The following is a 16,061-nucleotide window of genomic DNA, read 5'->3' on the forward strand; positions in this document are numbered from 1 at the left end:
GATCTTCCACCGAAGGCGGATTTACAATGTCATTGAGCAAGATAAGTATAAGGTAAATGTGATTATTAGAGTCCATATAAAGGCTAAACCCGAGCCCTATTGTCTACAAGTATCTAAGATGCGCCGAACAAAACACAAGATCATCACACATATCAGCGGACATGAAAATGGAAAACCAAAAAGGCCACCATGGCTAGAACCACATGATTCCCGCCACGAGGCCAATGACAACCGCCATACAACTACCCTGAAGCTCCTGCGAGTGCCGACCGGCGGCAGCATCGGAGGAGTCTTCCGCTCCGACTTTCTGGAGTTGCTCTGGTTGCTCTGGGGTATCTAACCCCGAGTCTGACCCCGAGTCCAACTCCACATCCGTCGGATGGGGTATTGACGTTGACGGCGTTTCTGCCGTGGAGAATATTGATCGAGCGTACTCGGATCCGCGAGCCGAGGCTAATTTTCCAAAATCAATGGCATAGCGACTGGCCTGCTGGTAAATTTCGCGAATGGTCAAGGGATGCTCGAGCTCATCGATCTGAGGTGCGATCGTATGCTGGTCGGTTGGGAGGGAATGATTGAGGGGATGTGAATGCGGTTCGGCCAAAGTGCGGTTGGAGAAAGATGAGAGGAATGGGTAGTCGTCGAGGTGCTGGATGAAATATGATCTGAATGCGCGAGCTCTGCGGCTGAATGAGAATGACGATTCACGGGGGGAGACGATTCGGCTTTTGTTCACGGTTTCGCTAGCTGAGATGGCGGCAGGATTGGCTGCTCGCGCGGTTCGCGGTGAAAGATTCACGCGGGACCGATGAGGAGCTGCGAGAGGTCGCGGCTCGCGAGTTTCGAAAGGGTGTGCTTGTGGTAGTTCGGTCACGCCATCTTGGAGGAGGGGGAGGTCTGCAGGGGCTTGTTAGGTGGAGGTTCAGGGATTGTTGTAGAAAGGGGGTGGGAGACACGCACGGCGAGCAGCACCGGAGTAGAAGCTAAAATCCGCGAGCTTCAAGTTATAAATGCTTGACAGCGAAGGGACCAATGTGAGCAGCGAGAACACAACCAAGGCGAGCAGCGGAAGTGCGCCGGGTTTATGCAAGCCTGATCGCATCCTCCCTGAGGCGCCCGGGGCTGGATGAGTGATTCAAGCTTCGCGAGAGTTGAGGGGTAACGAGGAGAAGGCCATGGAGGAATTCACAGGATCAATGCAAGTTGAAAGATACATACGCGCCGACGCGCAGGGAGGGGTGGACGGATGCAGAAGAGAAAACGGAAAGGGTCCCTCTTTTTTTTGGTGTATGACGTCGACCAAAGAAGCTTACGGGTCTATACCCCGGAGCTCTTGATGCGACTGTAGCAACCGATGCAAAATAGAACAAGCAAATCAAAAGGAAGCCCAAGAATGTGTCGCCCACGTCTGAGTTTTTTTTTGGCTTCTGACAGGATTCCAGGAATGGCGGCCTCAGGCAGAACTGTCGATCGCCCAAAACAGGATTTCGCCTATTTACTCTCCTTCGCCCTACAGAGTCAAGCTCTCAGGGACTTGATTATGCGAGTACTTATTTACTCCAGATGATGTGCGCCAAGGGCAGAGGCAACACACAGTTACAAGAATAGCCGCCGATCGGCACCCCGTGCGAGAGTTCAGTATAGCGTCTCGGGGCACGATGATCCTGCTCATACACTCATGCTCAACTCCCAGCTTCTGATTGGGTCCTCTTCCCGTCTTCCCTTTCTGCCGCTTCGACCTTTCTGCGAGATGTCGCAAGTGGTCTCGATCAACACTGTGGGGTGCTTCTGGCCAGTTGATGGATGGGCGTTGCTATGGGAATTCTCATCTGGGGAAGAAACAAGAGTGAAGTGAGAAAAAAGTGAGAAAAAAGTAAAATGATCCACTTCATGAGCTTATCTCTGCTCTCTCCCACCTCTGGTCAGCTCAACCTCGACTTGCTACAGAAAGCTCTGAAGATCGCTTGTTTTGGTCTTCCAAACGAGTTGAGACAATCTCCAGATCCGTCTCAGACAGTCACAACTGATAAAAAGGATGAAGAGATGGCCGACGTGGAGGACAAGGGTATGATTACATGCCATGGCACCTACCAAACATGCCTTTTCACTTCAGTGCACATCCTCTATTTCGGCGCATTGCAGGAATGAGTCCTGTTTCCTATTTCGACCAAGGCAACTCTCACTACTCGCTCACTTCGGACAAACGGCGTGCTGTCGTTTGAAAGCTGCCTTGTCGGTGGAGACTTTTTCTTTTCAAAAGGACCGGAGCCAGTCCGAACGCCACACGGGCCGATATTGCAACCGGCGAACCTGACCATCGCCATCACCAGGGTTTGGCTATGACCTTTTCGCCCAAGTGCCTATGTGACTAGGGTACTGATGTGGCTCATTGCCCTTGTCACAATAATTCATTCACTGATCACGGCTTAGCCAAGACTTCTTTTTCTCGACCAATCATGATGATTTGACAATTACTTGGAACCTTGGATGGACAGCCAAAAAGAGAGTTGAAAAGACAATTAGAAAGACAGTTAAAAAGAGGTCCCGACTGAGGCTTGTGTAATACTCCACGGCAGTGGCTGGTTAGTTGTTACCCTCTCGGGAATACACGCGGTTCCATGGTTAACCTCCGTTGTCTACTAGGCGGACTTGGGAGTTTCCTTGTACGCGCACCACACCCATCCTTCCACTTGCATTGATCAAAAAACACCAAACTGAACGATCTCATCAGACGCCCTGGTTGACCTTCCCGCACTAGAGAATCGCAAGCGTCATCTCGATGATAGCCTGAAGCGAGCTCGCAAACGACTCAAGCCACGAGGTTCCTTTGACCAGGAATACTGGACGTGGGCTACTGAAACCGGTGCAATACACGCAGATCACACGAGATCTTCCATTGAAATATAAGGATCTTGACAATCGACGTCTGATCTTCAAAACAGACTTTCGTCCAGCGGCAAGATATCTTTATTTTCACTATGTGATCCAGCTCCTGCGATACGCATGGCAATCAGACTCACAGGGAGGAGAGCAGGCCATCCGTGTTATGAAAGGGGAGCACGGCAAACCATACTGGGGCACTCCGGGCCGATACCTCCCCAAGAACATGTTACTGGCACTCGCTGAGGAGCTCGGCCATGAGTACAAGCCCATTCTAGATGGCGCATCTCCCGGCTGCTGAAACGACCCCCAACTACTTTTAAAGGCTGGGATGAGGCAGATTAATCACCCAAGACACTCGCTTGAGAATGCCGGTCTTGCAGGCAGATCTTCAGTGCTTGACGAGCAAGAGGAAGAGGACGCTAGTGATGACCAGTATGATAGCGAAGAGGAGGACGGTGAACTTTAGTATCGAAAATTCATGTGACTGGAGGCAGTTTACGGTTGCTTGTGTGTTATTGTTAGCGAGGGCGTGCATGTTATGTCCAAGGTTGCCCTGGTGGTTGGTCTAGCTGCAACATCGGGCCTCATACAGAGTATTTAGTATTTGTTACCAATGACTGGAATAAAAAATTGCTGTGCCAGTTTATCAACAGATCACAGCCCCCATATTTGCGGGTTGTTTATTTAGTGGCCTCTTTGATAATCTAAGCTATAAAAATAGAGAGACCAAGGCACACAGCCAGACTAACAGAAGAAACCAACTGACAAAACACCGAAACAAAAACCGACATTGATATAAGGAATGTTCAACATGCACAGAACACACGCACAGAACACACACAGAAAGGACACGCAGGAAAGACACACACAAAAGACACACACAGGAACCAACAGACCAGCGACATCACGGAGCAGAATGCTCGACTGACGAGTCTATCCTTTTTCCAGTAGATCGCCAAGTCGGACGGGTGGAAATTTAACAGCGGGCGGCTCCGGGAATTGCAACTGGCTGTTTGGAGTCACAGTCCTCACTGAGAACGGACCTTCCCAGACGGCTTCCTTCAGGATATCGGTCTGCTCAGCCGAGGCATTGTGCCGTATATGTAGTTGGAGCCCCCCCCGGCCATGACCAGCCCGCTGGTAGTTCCTTCGTTATGAACTCCCCAGCGTGTGGCAGGCACGCAGCCAACTTTCGCGACTCGATAGTAGACTTGCTTTGGATCTCGAATTACTCCGTACTTGACGCCTACTACTTAAATATTGCACGAAAGCTTTTCTTCCCGAGTTGAGGGATTTTTTTAAGGTTTTTGTCCGTTTTTGGACGGCCGTCAGCATGTCACACTTAAAGCGCTCCGATCCCGAACGAAGCGAAAAGCACAAGTATTTTTTGCGATCTCAAGATCGATCCCACTCCAAAACCCCCTCCCTCACAACCGACTCAACGTTATCGTCGTCGTCAAATTCGGCACTAATCAGCCCAGTAGACTCTGAGTCTCTAAATCAGCTGTTGTGTTCGAAGCCAAAGCAAGGTGCTATTGCAAGTATCGCAAGCATGCAAGAAACCGAGGAGCTAGAGCGCATCCCAGCCAATTTACAAAAAGCAGGATATAGTCCCGCTTGGACTTCTGCACTTGGATATCCGGGAGAAATTCCGGAGGGCATAAAGGAATTTATCTGCCCTGGAATAGAGCAAGGAGATTATCTTGTGGGCCAACTCTCGAGCATTTTCTGGCTAAAGTCAGTCGAATTTCTGAACGAACTCATCCAAGACCCCGGCCACAAGTTAGAGGACGATTTATATTTGATAAAACTGGGAGATGGACGCCGGTGGTTCTTCATAGTTGAGGCCTTGTTTGATCAAGGCATGATCCCTTGGAGATATATGAATCGAATCTCCTGGGAGATCGAAAGCTTGGATGAAGCGCTTCCTCAATTTCCGATCGGCCACAATTTCGCCGCGAAAGCACAAATTCCCCCTCAAATCACAACCTCTGCGCAAAGCCACCGGACAGAGTCAATTTTTCCGTTTTTTCGCGCCCCCCCTTCCTCTCCAACTCAACGCCGCAAAGCTCAAGTTCAACCGCAACAAAGACAAGTTTACCAAAGAGATCGAAAGTGTTTTGGCAGACAGGGTAAAGGGCCGAAAACTATATCGAGGCGTCACAAGGAATGCACTAGTGAGCCTCATGGCTCTCTTTTGTCCTGTGCACTCATCGGCATACGCCGACAATGAGTTTGGCCCAGGGATTTATACTTCACCATCACTGGAGGCGGCAATAACTTATTGTACTCCCAGCTCCGCGCTATTGATATTTGAAGACCCGGAGAACCTCTTGAGATACACTCTAAGAGGGGATGAATGGGACACGGTAGTGCGCTTTTGGACAGGTCTCCAAGTCGGAAATCTTGCTGACAGAGTCCCGCCAAATTGGCGAAGCGTGGACATCTTGGAGGGATCTATCTCGCGGGAGGCAACAGGGCCTAGGATCGGAAGAGTGGAGGGGGAGGACATCCAAGTAGTAGGGGTATCGTTTCGTTCATTTGGTTCATTGGCATCTGCTTTGCGGATGGTGATTTGGTTTACATAAAGCTTCTTGCTTTTGCTGCTGGTGGGTCTGTTATCACCGCTGCCGTTTTTATTTTTTATTCTTGATATCCTTAGTGCCTAGGTACTCCGTGTGTCCATTCTAATTACACGAAATCTGAAGTGGACGTTCTAATAGTCAAGTAGATTGCCAATTGCCAAATATATGGGTGGAATGCTCTTGATCTGGAGTGTACTGGTCATCCCTCATATCGGCGCAACAAACTATGGGGGAATCTAGGTGCTGAGATTTCTGCTGGGTATGGCAGAAGCTGACATGACGACGTGGGTTGAAAGGGGTTCGATATGATCCTGCGAAATGTCAGTGCTTGGTTGTGAGTCTACAAATTTGACAGGCTTCCTATGCCCCCGTAAAATATTCTGTATCACAATATGTGGTAAATTTACAAAACGGCCATTATGTTTGAAGAGCTGCCCTTTGCCTTCTCCCTTCTCCCAGGCAGTAATTACAAACCTATTCGAGATGTTGAGCCAACGATATGGCCTCTTTTATGGCATTTGCAATTGTTTGCACCACAACATCATGAATCATGAATGCCACACGTGAAGTACATATTGTAATGTGATCCTGGCCACGCTAGTCTATATTGATCAATGTTATATGTTCGAACAGCCGACTCTTCATTGTCTATTGAATTAACCACTCTACTCGCCGCCAAAGCTTGATGTACCCAGAAGATCAAGTATCAAAGAGCTGAACGGTTTGTTTCGATTTTATGTCCGTATTGTTTGAACCATGGATGAATGAGTTTCACTCCGAATACCTCAGACCAATTGCCATCACGATCATACATAGTAATATCATCAATGGCGAACATGAAAAAGAGGGGACTGAGGTAGCAACAATAGCTTGTGCGCATCAAATGTAGAAGTCACAAGACGCCGGTGGACACCCATCCAACTCGACGCGTGTATTCCCTCCTTCGCTTTCTTCCCTTTTCCTCCTTTCCTCTCTCTCTCTCTCTTTTCCTCTCTCTCTCTCTCACCTCTCACCTCCCCTTCAAGTTACGTTGCAATATGACGCAGCCGTAAGACTATTAATCCGAGTTAATATGACAAGAGCCAGACTGACAATGAAATATCTCTACAGACGAATTCCCGCTTCTCTCCCCCACCTCAACGAGGACAACACCGCCCCCGCGGCTGGTGAATGGTCTAACCACGCGCATCGCCTTCCCTGGATTGCCGCTAAGGAAGGTGACCTGATTAAGTCTGCTTTCCTGAAGTTTCTGCTGGCACAGCCAGCCAAGCGGGAGCCGGTGGTGCGAACCACCATGGCCCCTGGGTCCGAAAGATGGAACGAAGAAATCGGCACCAGTATCAGAAACGCGGAGGCCGTGTTGGTCCAAATCGTTGGCCGCATCGCGGACGTCCGCTGTGACCGTTGCCTCGCGGGGGGGGGCATTTTCCCCCTCTGCGTGGTGATCGATGAGCCAGGCTTTCCAAAGTGCTGCGGCAACTGCTTGTACGGCGGCAAGGGTGGCAGCTGCACCATCCTTCGCCACGGAGAACCGCAATCAGAAGACCACGCGGCGATCTCCCGTGGTGGTCCCCAACCCAACTCCGGCGCGCGCCTTCAGGCTGAAATACTTTCAATCTTCGACCGTCTCGGCGCCCAACACGAGCGGCTCTCCGTCCTCCAGAGCCGCCAGAGCACTGCTGTCGCTGAACACCAGTCGGCAGCACAGAGTGCCTCTGTGGCGCTGGAGGACGTGATGTCCCGGGTGAACCAGAGTCTCCCCGTCCGCCGGACCGACGTGGTTCGCTGCCGCGATACCATTACCGCGGCGATCCGCACCGCTGCGCGTGTGGAGTCAACTAGCGAGGCCGTCGCCTCCCAGTGTTCATTTCGCAGCGCTGGGCGCGACCGTACCAATGGCAATTGGAGCAGTGGCTCCTACCAGGTACCTTGACGCAGGAGATGAACTTTCCGTCCCGTTTCTGGCAGTTGAGACATGCCCCCTCCGCGGGGAGCTTTTCCCCCACGGAGTGTGCCAATAGAGCTTCCGCGGCGTGCAAAGACTGTCCGAGTTGCTGATTGTACTTTTCGCCATCAACAATCTTCCTCTTGTTATTTTTGGAATTTCTCTGCAGCATTGGCTCCCGCAGGAGCGGCATCGCCATCATCTCATAGAGGAGGCTGTTCCTGGTGTTGGCCGCGTTTTGACAGCGGCTCCACGGCACATTGCGCGCCCGATTTGCCCAGTACCCCGGGTCGGCCTCCTCCTCCCCGAAGGCACCGTATCGAGGGCTGGCGTACTTGATATTTGCCGCCGGCTCGTGCTGCTTGGCCGCAAGCGCAGCCGGAGCCTCAACGACTTCTTCTCCTGGCATTCTGCTCCCAAACCGTTAACGCCATATGCCTTTTGAGTCACTGAGTTGTGCAATTCTTTGGAACTCACTTTTTTGGCCTCTGGGCGCTCAAATATAGGTGTATAGGTGGCTCTCAGTTATGACTTTGGATCTTCTGGGATGCCTGTTGTTCAGGATGTCAGAACTGAATGCTTCTGGGGCCGTTGGCTTCTGGCAACTTCATGAGGTCTGGAAGAACGTACCGCCAGCTTCTGAAAGTGATTATAACGTGTTGTGATCAGTATTGGACACTCGAGGTCATGAGATTTGCATGATGGAAGCAGTGAACTAGAGGTCGAAGTGAACTTAAAGTCTGAATCTCAAGACTGCGGGTTGGAACTTGCTTCTAGGGGTATTCTGCTTCACAAAGAGCGAATTATGAAACCTCACTTTGAAAGTGAATTAACATAGACAACTAGGGTGCTTGCATGTTGCTGATCCGTTGCCATGAAATGTTGGCAGACAGCGGCATCTAGAGGCGTTTCCCACACACAATTTCAAGTCGAGCTAAAAATATCATGACTCTAGAAGTAAAGGGATACTCGGATTGACAATACAAAGCCCTGACGGGAGCCCTTCAGTAGTTCGGCAGATATTCTTGGATAAACTGCACATAAACCTTGGACGTATTCCACTCTTCCAAGGTTCTGGTGTTCTCGTGCCTGCCTGCCCGCCCTTCTCGAGCCCTTTCGCCCTTCAACTTTCATCCCACTTCCTTTCTCCCACAATCAGCAGCGTTCTGTTTTCCGATTTTTAAAACACCGTTCTGCAGCCTTTATTCGCCATGTCTACCGACAAAGGTCTTCGAAATTTGTTTCACCGTTTGGTCGAACATAAGATTACCATCGAAGACTTGGCGAGTATCCTGAATGGTTTAAAGCCCTCATCGATCGCAGTCACCGCGTTGAGTCTTCAAGACATCCAGAAGATGTTTAGTCTCACGCGGACTGTAGATGATGAGTTTGACTCTGTTGTACCTGTCACTCTCCCCGAAGAACTCAGTATGTGAGCCCGATGAACCCCTCAAAGAAGTGGCTAACCATAGCTAGAGCTCTGGCTAGAAAAGTCAGACCGCGCACTCGGCGCTAGCTCTGCAAACGAAGCCATCATCCGCTGCAAGCTCAACATCCTCCTTGTCTGTGCTCATGATCTAGTATCGTCATCTCTCGATAAATCTGCACGACCCGTCAACATCCAGATGGAACGCCAATGGGCTTTTAGCCCCGTGAAATGGAAGGGGAAGCAACATACACTATCGGGACGTCCCGACTATGGAATCTGGTACGGAGACGAGGAAGACATCGAGCTGAACGTGGTGATCGTGGAAGCCAAGAGATCAATGGGCGGTACTCAAGGGATTCCTCAGGCGCTGGCCTACATGGGTAACTATATCTCGATATCCTTGTTGGAACCACTTTTGGGCTAACATGTTAAAAGCGTGCGTGCACCGCCAGCGTAAAGTTCTCGGCAAGGAAGACACTACCGTTTACGGTATCTCTACCGATACCATACACTTCATATTTATGAAGCTGGACAATGAGTCTCGGGTAAGTATATCTAAATTGTACTAATGACCCTGATTCTAATGTTTACCAGTGGTCGATGAAACCTGTCTGTGTCTTTGAGAACGAGTTCCAACAGGTACTTGGTCTCCTTGTATACCTAATGAAGAAGACGGCATCAATGTCGCCTACCACCTCCAAACGTTCGTCTCGCCGCACACACCAAGGGTCGGGGGATTCCGACCTCATCTTTGACCACAACCCTGACATGGATGAGGACATGGATGATGAGTTGGGTGTGGAGTGATTTTGTTGTTGCGTTTGTCCTCTGGCTTTTATTTTTCTTTGGGCGTCTATCACTCCTTGCTTGTCTCGATTCTTCTTTCTGCCTATGCGCCTTTGCTAGTATTACCCGGTCATAATAAAAGTCTGTCTTCGCCCATTCAGCGGCATATTTAGTATCTTTTTTGACACAAAGTACCAACTTTCTAGATGATTGATTACTGGAATTTAGTTCTTACATTGTGAGTAGGGTTTGAGCAAAGAGGTGGTCAAAGCTAATAAATCTTTCATATAAGCGATCGACTCTCATCTACCCACTCTAATTCATATTGTGACACAATAAGGTTGATAAGTAAAGTAGCAATTTGGGAAAGCAATGTCTCTTGAAGATATAGCGTAATAGCTGTTTGGGTAATCTGCATCGTCCTTCTCAGAAACCTAGGAAATGAAAGAGCAAAAAACAAGATCACATCATTGTCGGCTGTTTCTGTGTCCATGCGGCATGCCTTTCTGCAAGTTTAACCTCTCTCGATTGATGCAGCAATCGATAAAAAGCTTCGGCAGATTTGAAAGTCGTCCGTCCTTCTCACGGAGTATCTGCTCAGCCTTGTCAAGATACACCCTTGTGAACAGTTCCCACAGCTCTTTTTCAGGATTCGTGTCCATAAGGGGCAAGGGATAGTATGGATCATTCTCAAAGAATGCTTCCACTAGTTGATTGATAAGCGCCTCTGGATACTTGATTGCGGTGTCCTCTTGCCATATATGACAGAGGTTGAAATCAAGGAGCCAAATTCGTGTTGTTCGACGACTAAACTTGACTTTGACAATGGACTCGATATCAGTGTGGGGTGGTAACGCCGCTACTTGATCAGATGTCATATGTAGGGCAGCCAGGACTTCAGGGGAGTACCTGGCGTCTGCTTCGCTACCCAGGACGAATTCAACATCATACGCATCCACATATGCGGACCAATGAAGGACTGCCAGCGCCTCCCCGATGGAAGTTGCTATTCTGTTGATAGGGAAGTTGAGCTCAATCATCTGGTCTAAATAGATGTTGTAATTTCTCAAGGTGAAGTTGGGTGGCGGAACTTTGGTAGTGCGTCGTTGGCCCAGATATAGGCGGACCAAGCAGTCGCGATTTGTGGGATTGTTGGCAACTGCAGCCCGGGATGGAGCAGCGCAGTAGTGTTGTATCAGCACCTCCCGAGCAATCTTTGGGATTGGGAGAATCCTCTCCGAAACTAAAGCCATGGCGGGTAACGTGATAGATTCGTGTACGTTCTGGAAGAGGCTGGAGTTTTCCTTCCACCACAGAGTGTTCTCTTGAGAAATGTATGAGAGAATTCGTGGCACCCTAACTTCAGAGTTCTTGTTTTCGATTCTATCAAAAGCTTCTTGCACCCGTAGGTGCGCCAGGAAATCGTTCCACAGAGCGTCTTGATATGATCTCTTCGCGACCTTCAATACGAAGCCACGCCCTGGTCTTTCAAAGACTAGCCCACATTGGCCGAATCCAATCACACGAAACTCCACACTCTGTGATGATTGCTGTGATTGTTGAAATACCGCGAACGACGACGACGTGCTTGTCACCGATTGCGGCGTCAGGACGCGTGCAAGTATCGTGAGTGGAGGGGATCCGTGATCCAGTTGTAAATTTTGCATCACGGCGTCATTATGCTGTTTGTCGAGCAGGGCAGAAAGTTGGTTGGTGAGATCAAGGGCCTCATGGGGTGACGAGGTCATGGATATCGGCGAGTCCTCGCTGGATCGCTGGTTAAGGCGCCGTAAAGAAGCCATCGTACTCTGCTGTGATTGGAATAGGCAGAAGGAACAGAGAACTTGTGGATGATTGGATACCAGATACGAAAAGAGATACAATTCGATTGACGGCGCTGCACCAGACATGGCGGCAGACTAGCCGGATTAGGAAACTACCAAAGTCCAAGGGTACAATCCAACCTTGGAACATATTCTCCATCTCGATCTATCCGAGGGCAGCACAAGCTGCAGAAGCCTCTGGGATTGAAGGTCCAGCTATCTTAACTGGGAGAAAAATAAAATCTACCTCTAGTGCTCTCCTTTCCACACGTTTTGCAAAACAGCGGTTATCATCCGGGGCTGGTGATTTGCACGACATTGTAGTGCTCCTACCCAAGAAGATTGAGTCATCGGCATAAATCTTCTTCGAATGGCGTCATTCATTCTTGACAGCAGATACCTAGTTATACTTGTGTATGGAGCCACTCGGAACCGCCAACCTTGGAAACGCGTAGGCCAAACCACAGGAGCCAAAGATAATAAACATGCTCGGAGTTGCAAATCATCAAAGTTATCTACGGTCGGTTTCCAAGGCTCGGGGAGCCGGTGAGTCATAAAGCAAATATGCCCAGGTGAGTTCATGCATCTGAATCTTCGCACTTTCTTCCAAGTCTATCCACTCAGATTCAAACGCAACTATGGGATTTTTCAAACGCGAACGTATGTTGGGAGAATGTTCTTGGAACAGCAACCTGATTACAAACGATGTTGACTGCATCGGATCTGAGCGTGCTATCGAGTTGATTGTCGCCGATTATGCAATGCGTGAGCATGTGCAGCGCGAAGAAACAAAGAACCATAGGGCTATAGCCTCTCGAAAGGCGGCAACTATTGACTGCGATCAGTCTTGGCTTCGAGAAGAGGACGAAACGCTTGAGCAGGAGAAAAAGCAATTTCGTGAAACAGAGCGAGCTCTATATCGAGCTCTTTGCCTACTAGGACGAGGCAACCAGCAAAAGTATCACGACTTGAGAAGCAATCCTACCTGGTACATGAACGAAGGCTTGGTTCAGGACTGCTCGGAGCAAGGGGGGTGCTGTAGCCGGCAATGTGGTTGTTGTGCCAAAAGGCATCTTACTGGACTCAAGAAGGGTGTGGGACACTGCACTCCCGAGTGCTGGTGTTGTACTAGCTTTCGCGGCTCTGATCTTTCAGAGAATGAGAAAAAGGAGATCAGAGATGATATGGAGGCCAAACTTCGCTGGCGGACCGAGAATTATCGGAGTCTTTCGCCGTATCTTCTGACCATGGCGACTTGGTTTTTGTTCCCTCCAAAGGCCAAGAAAAAGGCCAAGAGGATCTGTTAGGTCGTCCCAAGAATGATCTCAGTGGTGCTCTTCTGTTATGGTCATTTTGCAAGCTCGTTGCTTGATGACAATGGACACTATTCGCTCTAGGAATCGCGGAATCAAATGATTTGTTGCTTAGATCCGAAAGTCCACACGAGCCCTAGAGCCTTTGTGATAGGATCTGCTGCTCTTATACTGCCGTAATATTGCCCCACACGAGTGGTAGCGGCTCTGCATTGACTTCTAGAAAAGGAGGCACGTACGATAATGGATCCAGTGTATTGTGGGACACAACTTAGAAGACGAAGAGTGAGAGACCTCTCTCGATCTATGCTATCTACATTGTGTTTTGATAAGTGTTGAACTTTCAGTACCACTGTATCTGCTCAAAACCTGACAAACCAGGCAGCCACTCCGACCTTCAACCATCAACCCTCACTAGTCTCGATACTGAGTACCAATGTCATCTATGAAGGAAAAGCCCGAGAGGCACTCCGACCCTAGATGCAGTAATGCCTGCCAAACTCTATCCCTTTGCGCCACAGAGTCCTCGTATGACAGCCCACAGCCGACAGAATCAAAAACCTAAAACGCTCGATTCGATATAAACTAATGCAGTCAACCTCTCCAATAATTCCAAAATCATAACTCATATCACAAGTATCAGATACATCGTCACGAAAAGCTCAAGTATATACAGAGCACACGACATTCGTCGCTCAAAACAATAAAAAAAACCCTCCCCGGTTTCTAACTCATATACATCAAATCGGATTCAACATCGACGCATCCGGAACCGCAGGTTCAATTTTCTGCCGACTCGAATTCGCAGATCTCGACCGTGATCCCAGATGCGCAGGCGGCGAAACAGTTGTCGGAACACTCGCGTCACGATGACTGGGACTGCGACTGCTTCGACTCCGTGAGCGGGAAATACTACTAGCCGTCCCCGTCCCCGTCCCCGTCCCGGTACTACTAGCCAATTTCCCGCGCTTGACCATTTTACCTAGAACGCCGACGATCTCAGCTGCATCGGCGAAGCTCTCGTCGTCCATTCCTTCTTGGGCGTTGTAGACGTCTGCGATGGCTTGTTTGGCGAGACGGCGGCAGGCGAGTGGATCTTGGAGGCAGTCGTGGAGGTAAGCTGCGTATTCGAGTTTGACGGAGAGACGGAGGGGGTGGGAGCCTGGAAGGAGTTTATCGGATAAGGCTGAGGCGTGGTTGAAGCAGGCTGTTGCTGTTGAGGTGTAGTCGAGTGCTGGGAGGAGGAAAGAGGATGGTTGGGGTTGGGGTTGGACGGGTTGTACTGCTAGACCTAGACCTAGACCGGGGGTCTGGAGGTTGGGATTTTGAAGAGGGAGTCTGCGCCGTACATTGACTCATGGGTGCATAGGGGTGGTGGCTCGTGCGTGAAAATTGGTCGATTGTGAAACAGGACGAAGATGTGGTAGAAGGAGGCGCGCAGTTTGTAGGCGAGGACTTTCAGCTCGACGTATAGGTCGACCATTGGGAGGATGAAGCCTTCTAGCATTAGGAGACCTTCTCGGGAGAGCCAGATGATGTGGTGGTATAGTTGGAGGGATCTTGTTTCACGGGTGGTGTCGAGACGGCGCAGCTTGCGCGCTCGAATGAGCTTCTTGGAGAGCATGACGGAGACGCCGAGAACTTTATATAGCATGGTGGACAGAAAGGGGTTTTCGAGGCCCATGACGGCGGCGAAATTGCCCAGGGCCTTTTGGTCGACCTCGGAGGAGGCCATCCATAAAGCGCGAGTCCCCGAGGGTGGGGAGGCTGGAGGGGAATCAGTCATGTTTTTTGTTTTCTTCTTTTGGGCCCTGCGCTTTCAAGACAACCCGATATCGTCCAGAACTATGAAATATCCGGACAAAAAATCGCAATTGGCCGAGGGCACAGTGAAGCAGGAGAGCACTCACCGATATGCGCAAACTGATCTTCAGTCCCAACACAGCGGCAGTCTCATGCTACGCGCTTATCCGAGACGCCGATGCGCGCAAGGATAGATCGGCGCGATAGACCAGATCGCACTTGCGACAGACCGGAACCGTGGAATTGACGTGTTCGGTTGCGGAGTATACCGTCCCCACCAATGGCAGTTACCCACCTGCAATTGACTATTTGTATGGGTCAAATAGTACCAGGGGCCCTCTGTTGGCCCTGCACAATGGGATTCTGGCGATGAGTCGACCTTTTGTAGCTTGCAGGTAGCTATCTGCAAGGAGTCCTAGGCGAGCTCCAGTGCGGTCGGTGCGGGGAAGGGTGAGAATTGGAGTGTCGCACTTTGAGCTGAGAGGATATTTGTACTCCGGACTCTGCAAATTGGCGACTTGACACTGTAGACTGTATACTAATACACTGTCCACTGTCCACTGTCCACTGTCGAGATGTGCAAGAGAGAAGAGAGGAATTGGTCCCACAAAAGATAATCAAAGCGGTGGATTCCATGCCCAACCCCAACTGCGTCTAGTTCGCTACGTGGCAGACATGACTTCATAATTATAGTACTCAAATATTGAAACTATCGTAATTATCATAGTCATAGTCCGTATAACAGGGGAAAATAGAAAAATAGAAAAATAGCAGAACTTAAACCGCCTCGCCAGGGCCGAGGACTTCAGGGCTGCTGCCCAAGTGAAACTTCAGCACGGACTGCCACGCTGGCAAGTGGCGGTGTTGATTCTCGCCATGAACAGCCTCATTTCACTTTGGTATTCTGTGCGTTTTTCGTCATTGTCCAGTGTCAGTCTTGAGCCCCACGCCGTCGGTGGATCGCATCGGAAATCTCGACTAGTCGTACAATTTAGAGAATATCATGCCATTCGATATTTCTCAACCACTCCAAAAAAACAAAAACAAAAATTAGAGATGAGAAACTAGTTGAGTTTCTTATTTCCAACCGTGACAGGGCGACCTCGCCGACCTTGGTACTTGGAATAGCCGTAGATCCCCCCAGCCACAAGGGCGATAAGAACAATGTTGCCTATTCCGTTAATACGATGATAGACACAGCCGATGAAGAACAACTCACTCGCAATCAAGTTGCCTAGTCCCCCCACGGCCTTCAAGGTCTCTGCCGCGGTGTGCAGCACCATCTGCACGCTCCCGACGAGGAATTCCACAACTCCGGTCAGGAGACCGGAGACTGTATTGAAGGCGCTGTGGAAGACGGAGAAGATGAGTTCGACAAGTGAGGTGAAGAGGTCATGGAGAGATGCGAGGATGGAAGACATGGTGGAGTGGTGTGATTGGACGATTCGAAGGTGGAGAAGGTGCTAAAATTATTGGAGTTGCATAGAGTATACT

General features: G+C 49.8%; 9 protein-coding genes across 9 annotated transcripts; 5 read left to right on the forward strand and 4 right to left on the reverse strand.

Annotated features, from left to right (window-relative positions):
- Positions 1–193: 193 nt before the first annotated feature.
- N7506_005160 (uncharacterized protein) lies at positions 194–1,102 on the reverse strand (the record flags this gene model as incomplete). Its single annotated transcript, XM_056954454.1, has 2 exons — positions 194–897; positions 961–1,102. The coding sequence occupies 2 exons, from the start codon at positions 1,100–1,102 to the stop codon at positions 194–196; spliced, it is 846 nt and encodes a 281-aa protein (XP_056813343.1).
- A 788-nt stretch (positions 1,103–1,890) lies between these two features.
- On the forward strand, positions 1,891–3,349 carry N7506_005161 (uncharacterized protein; the record flags this gene model as incomplete). Its single annotated transcript, XM_056954455.1, has 4 exons — positions 1,891–2,065; positions 2,732–2,863; positions 2,943–3,141; positions 3,235–3,349. The coding sequence occupies 4 exons, from the start codon at positions 1,891–1,893 to the stop codon at positions 3,347–3,349; spliced, it is 621 nt and encodes a 206-aa protein (XP_056813344.1).
- Positions 3,350–4,435: 1,086 nt separating this feature from the next.
- N7506_005162 (uncharacterized protein) lies at positions 4,436–5,471 on the forward strand (the record flags this gene model as incomplete). Its single annotated transcript, XM_056954456.1, has 2 exons — positions 4,436–4,723; positions 4,848–5,471. 2 exons carry the CDS (start codon positions 4,436–4,438, stop codon positions 5,469–5,471), a joined length of 912 nt encoding a protein of 303 aa, XP_056813345.1.
- A 1,034-nt stretch (positions 5,472–6,505) lies between these two features.
- Positions 6,506–7,401, forward strand: N7506_005163 (DUF3716 domain-containing protein; the record flags this gene model as incomplete). Its single annotated transcript, XM_056954457.1, has 2 exons — positions 6,506–6,516; positions 6,579–7,401. 2 exons carry the CDS (start codon positions 6,506–6,508, stop codon positions 7,399–7,401), a joined length of 834 nt encoding a protein of 277 aa, XP_056813346.1.
- A 1,223-nt stretch (positions 7,402–8,624) lies between these two features.
- Positions 8,625–9,649, forward strand: N7506_005164 (uncharacterized protein; the record flags this gene model as incomplete). Its single annotated transcript, XM_056954458.1, has 4 exons — positions 8,625–8,841; positions 8,890–9,222; positions 9,278–9,387; positions 9,437–9,649. The coding sequence occupies 4 exons, from the start codon at positions 8,625–8,627 to the stop codon at positions 9,647–9,649; spliced, it is 873 nt and encodes a 290-aa protein (XP_056813347.1).
- A 446-nt stretch (positions 9,650–10,095) lies between these two features.
- N7506_005165 (zinc finger protein) lies at positions 10,096–11,430 on the reverse strand (the record flags this gene model as incomplete). Its single annotated transcript, XM_056954459.1, has 1 exon — positions 10,096–11,430. The coding sequence occupies one exon, from the start codon at positions 11,428–11,430 to the stop codon at positions 10,096–10,098; it is 1,335 nt and encodes a 444-aa protein (XP_056813348.1).
- A 659-nt stretch (positions 11,431–12,089) lies between these two features.
- Positions 12,090–12,758, forward strand: N7506_005166 (uncharacterized protein; the record flags this gene model as incomplete). Its single annotated transcript, XM_056954460.1, has 1 exon — positions 12,090–12,758. The coding sequence occupies one exon, from the start codon at positions 12,090–12,092 to the stop codon at positions 12,756–12,758; it is 669 nt and encodes a 222-aa protein (XP_056813349.1).
- A 746-nt stretch (positions 12,759–13,504) lies between these two features.
- Positions 13,505–14,550, reverse strand: erg27 (the record flags this gene model as incomplete). Its single annotated transcript, XM_056954461.1, is given in 2 exon segments — positions 13,505–14,102; positions 14,114–14,550. 2 exon segments carry the CDS (start codon positions 14,548–14,550, stop codon positions 13,505–13,507), a joined length of 1,035 nt encoding a protein of 344 aa, XP_056813350.1.
- Positions 14,551–15,631: 1,081 nt separating this feature from the next.
- Positions 15,632–15,988, reverse strand: N7506_005168 (uncharacterized protein; the record flags this gene model as incomplete). The annotated part of the gene is made up of 2 exons (XM_056954462.1): positions 15,632–15,738; positions 15,787–15,988. 2 exons carry the CDS (start codon positions 15,986–15,988, stop codon positions 15,632–15,634), a joined length of 309 nt encoding a protein of 102 aa, XP_056813351.1.
- Between the last annotated feature and the right edge of the window lie 73 nt (positions 15,989–16,061).

The sequence above is a fragment of the Penicillium brevicompactum genome (genome assembly GCF_028827555.1).
Source record: "Penicillium brevicompactum strain IBT 35665 chromosome Unknown utg000003l_segment0_segment0, whole genome shotgun sequence".
NCBI lineage: Eukaryota > Fungi > Ascomycota > Eurotiomycetes > Eurotiales > Aspergillaceae > Penicillium > Penicillium brevicompactum.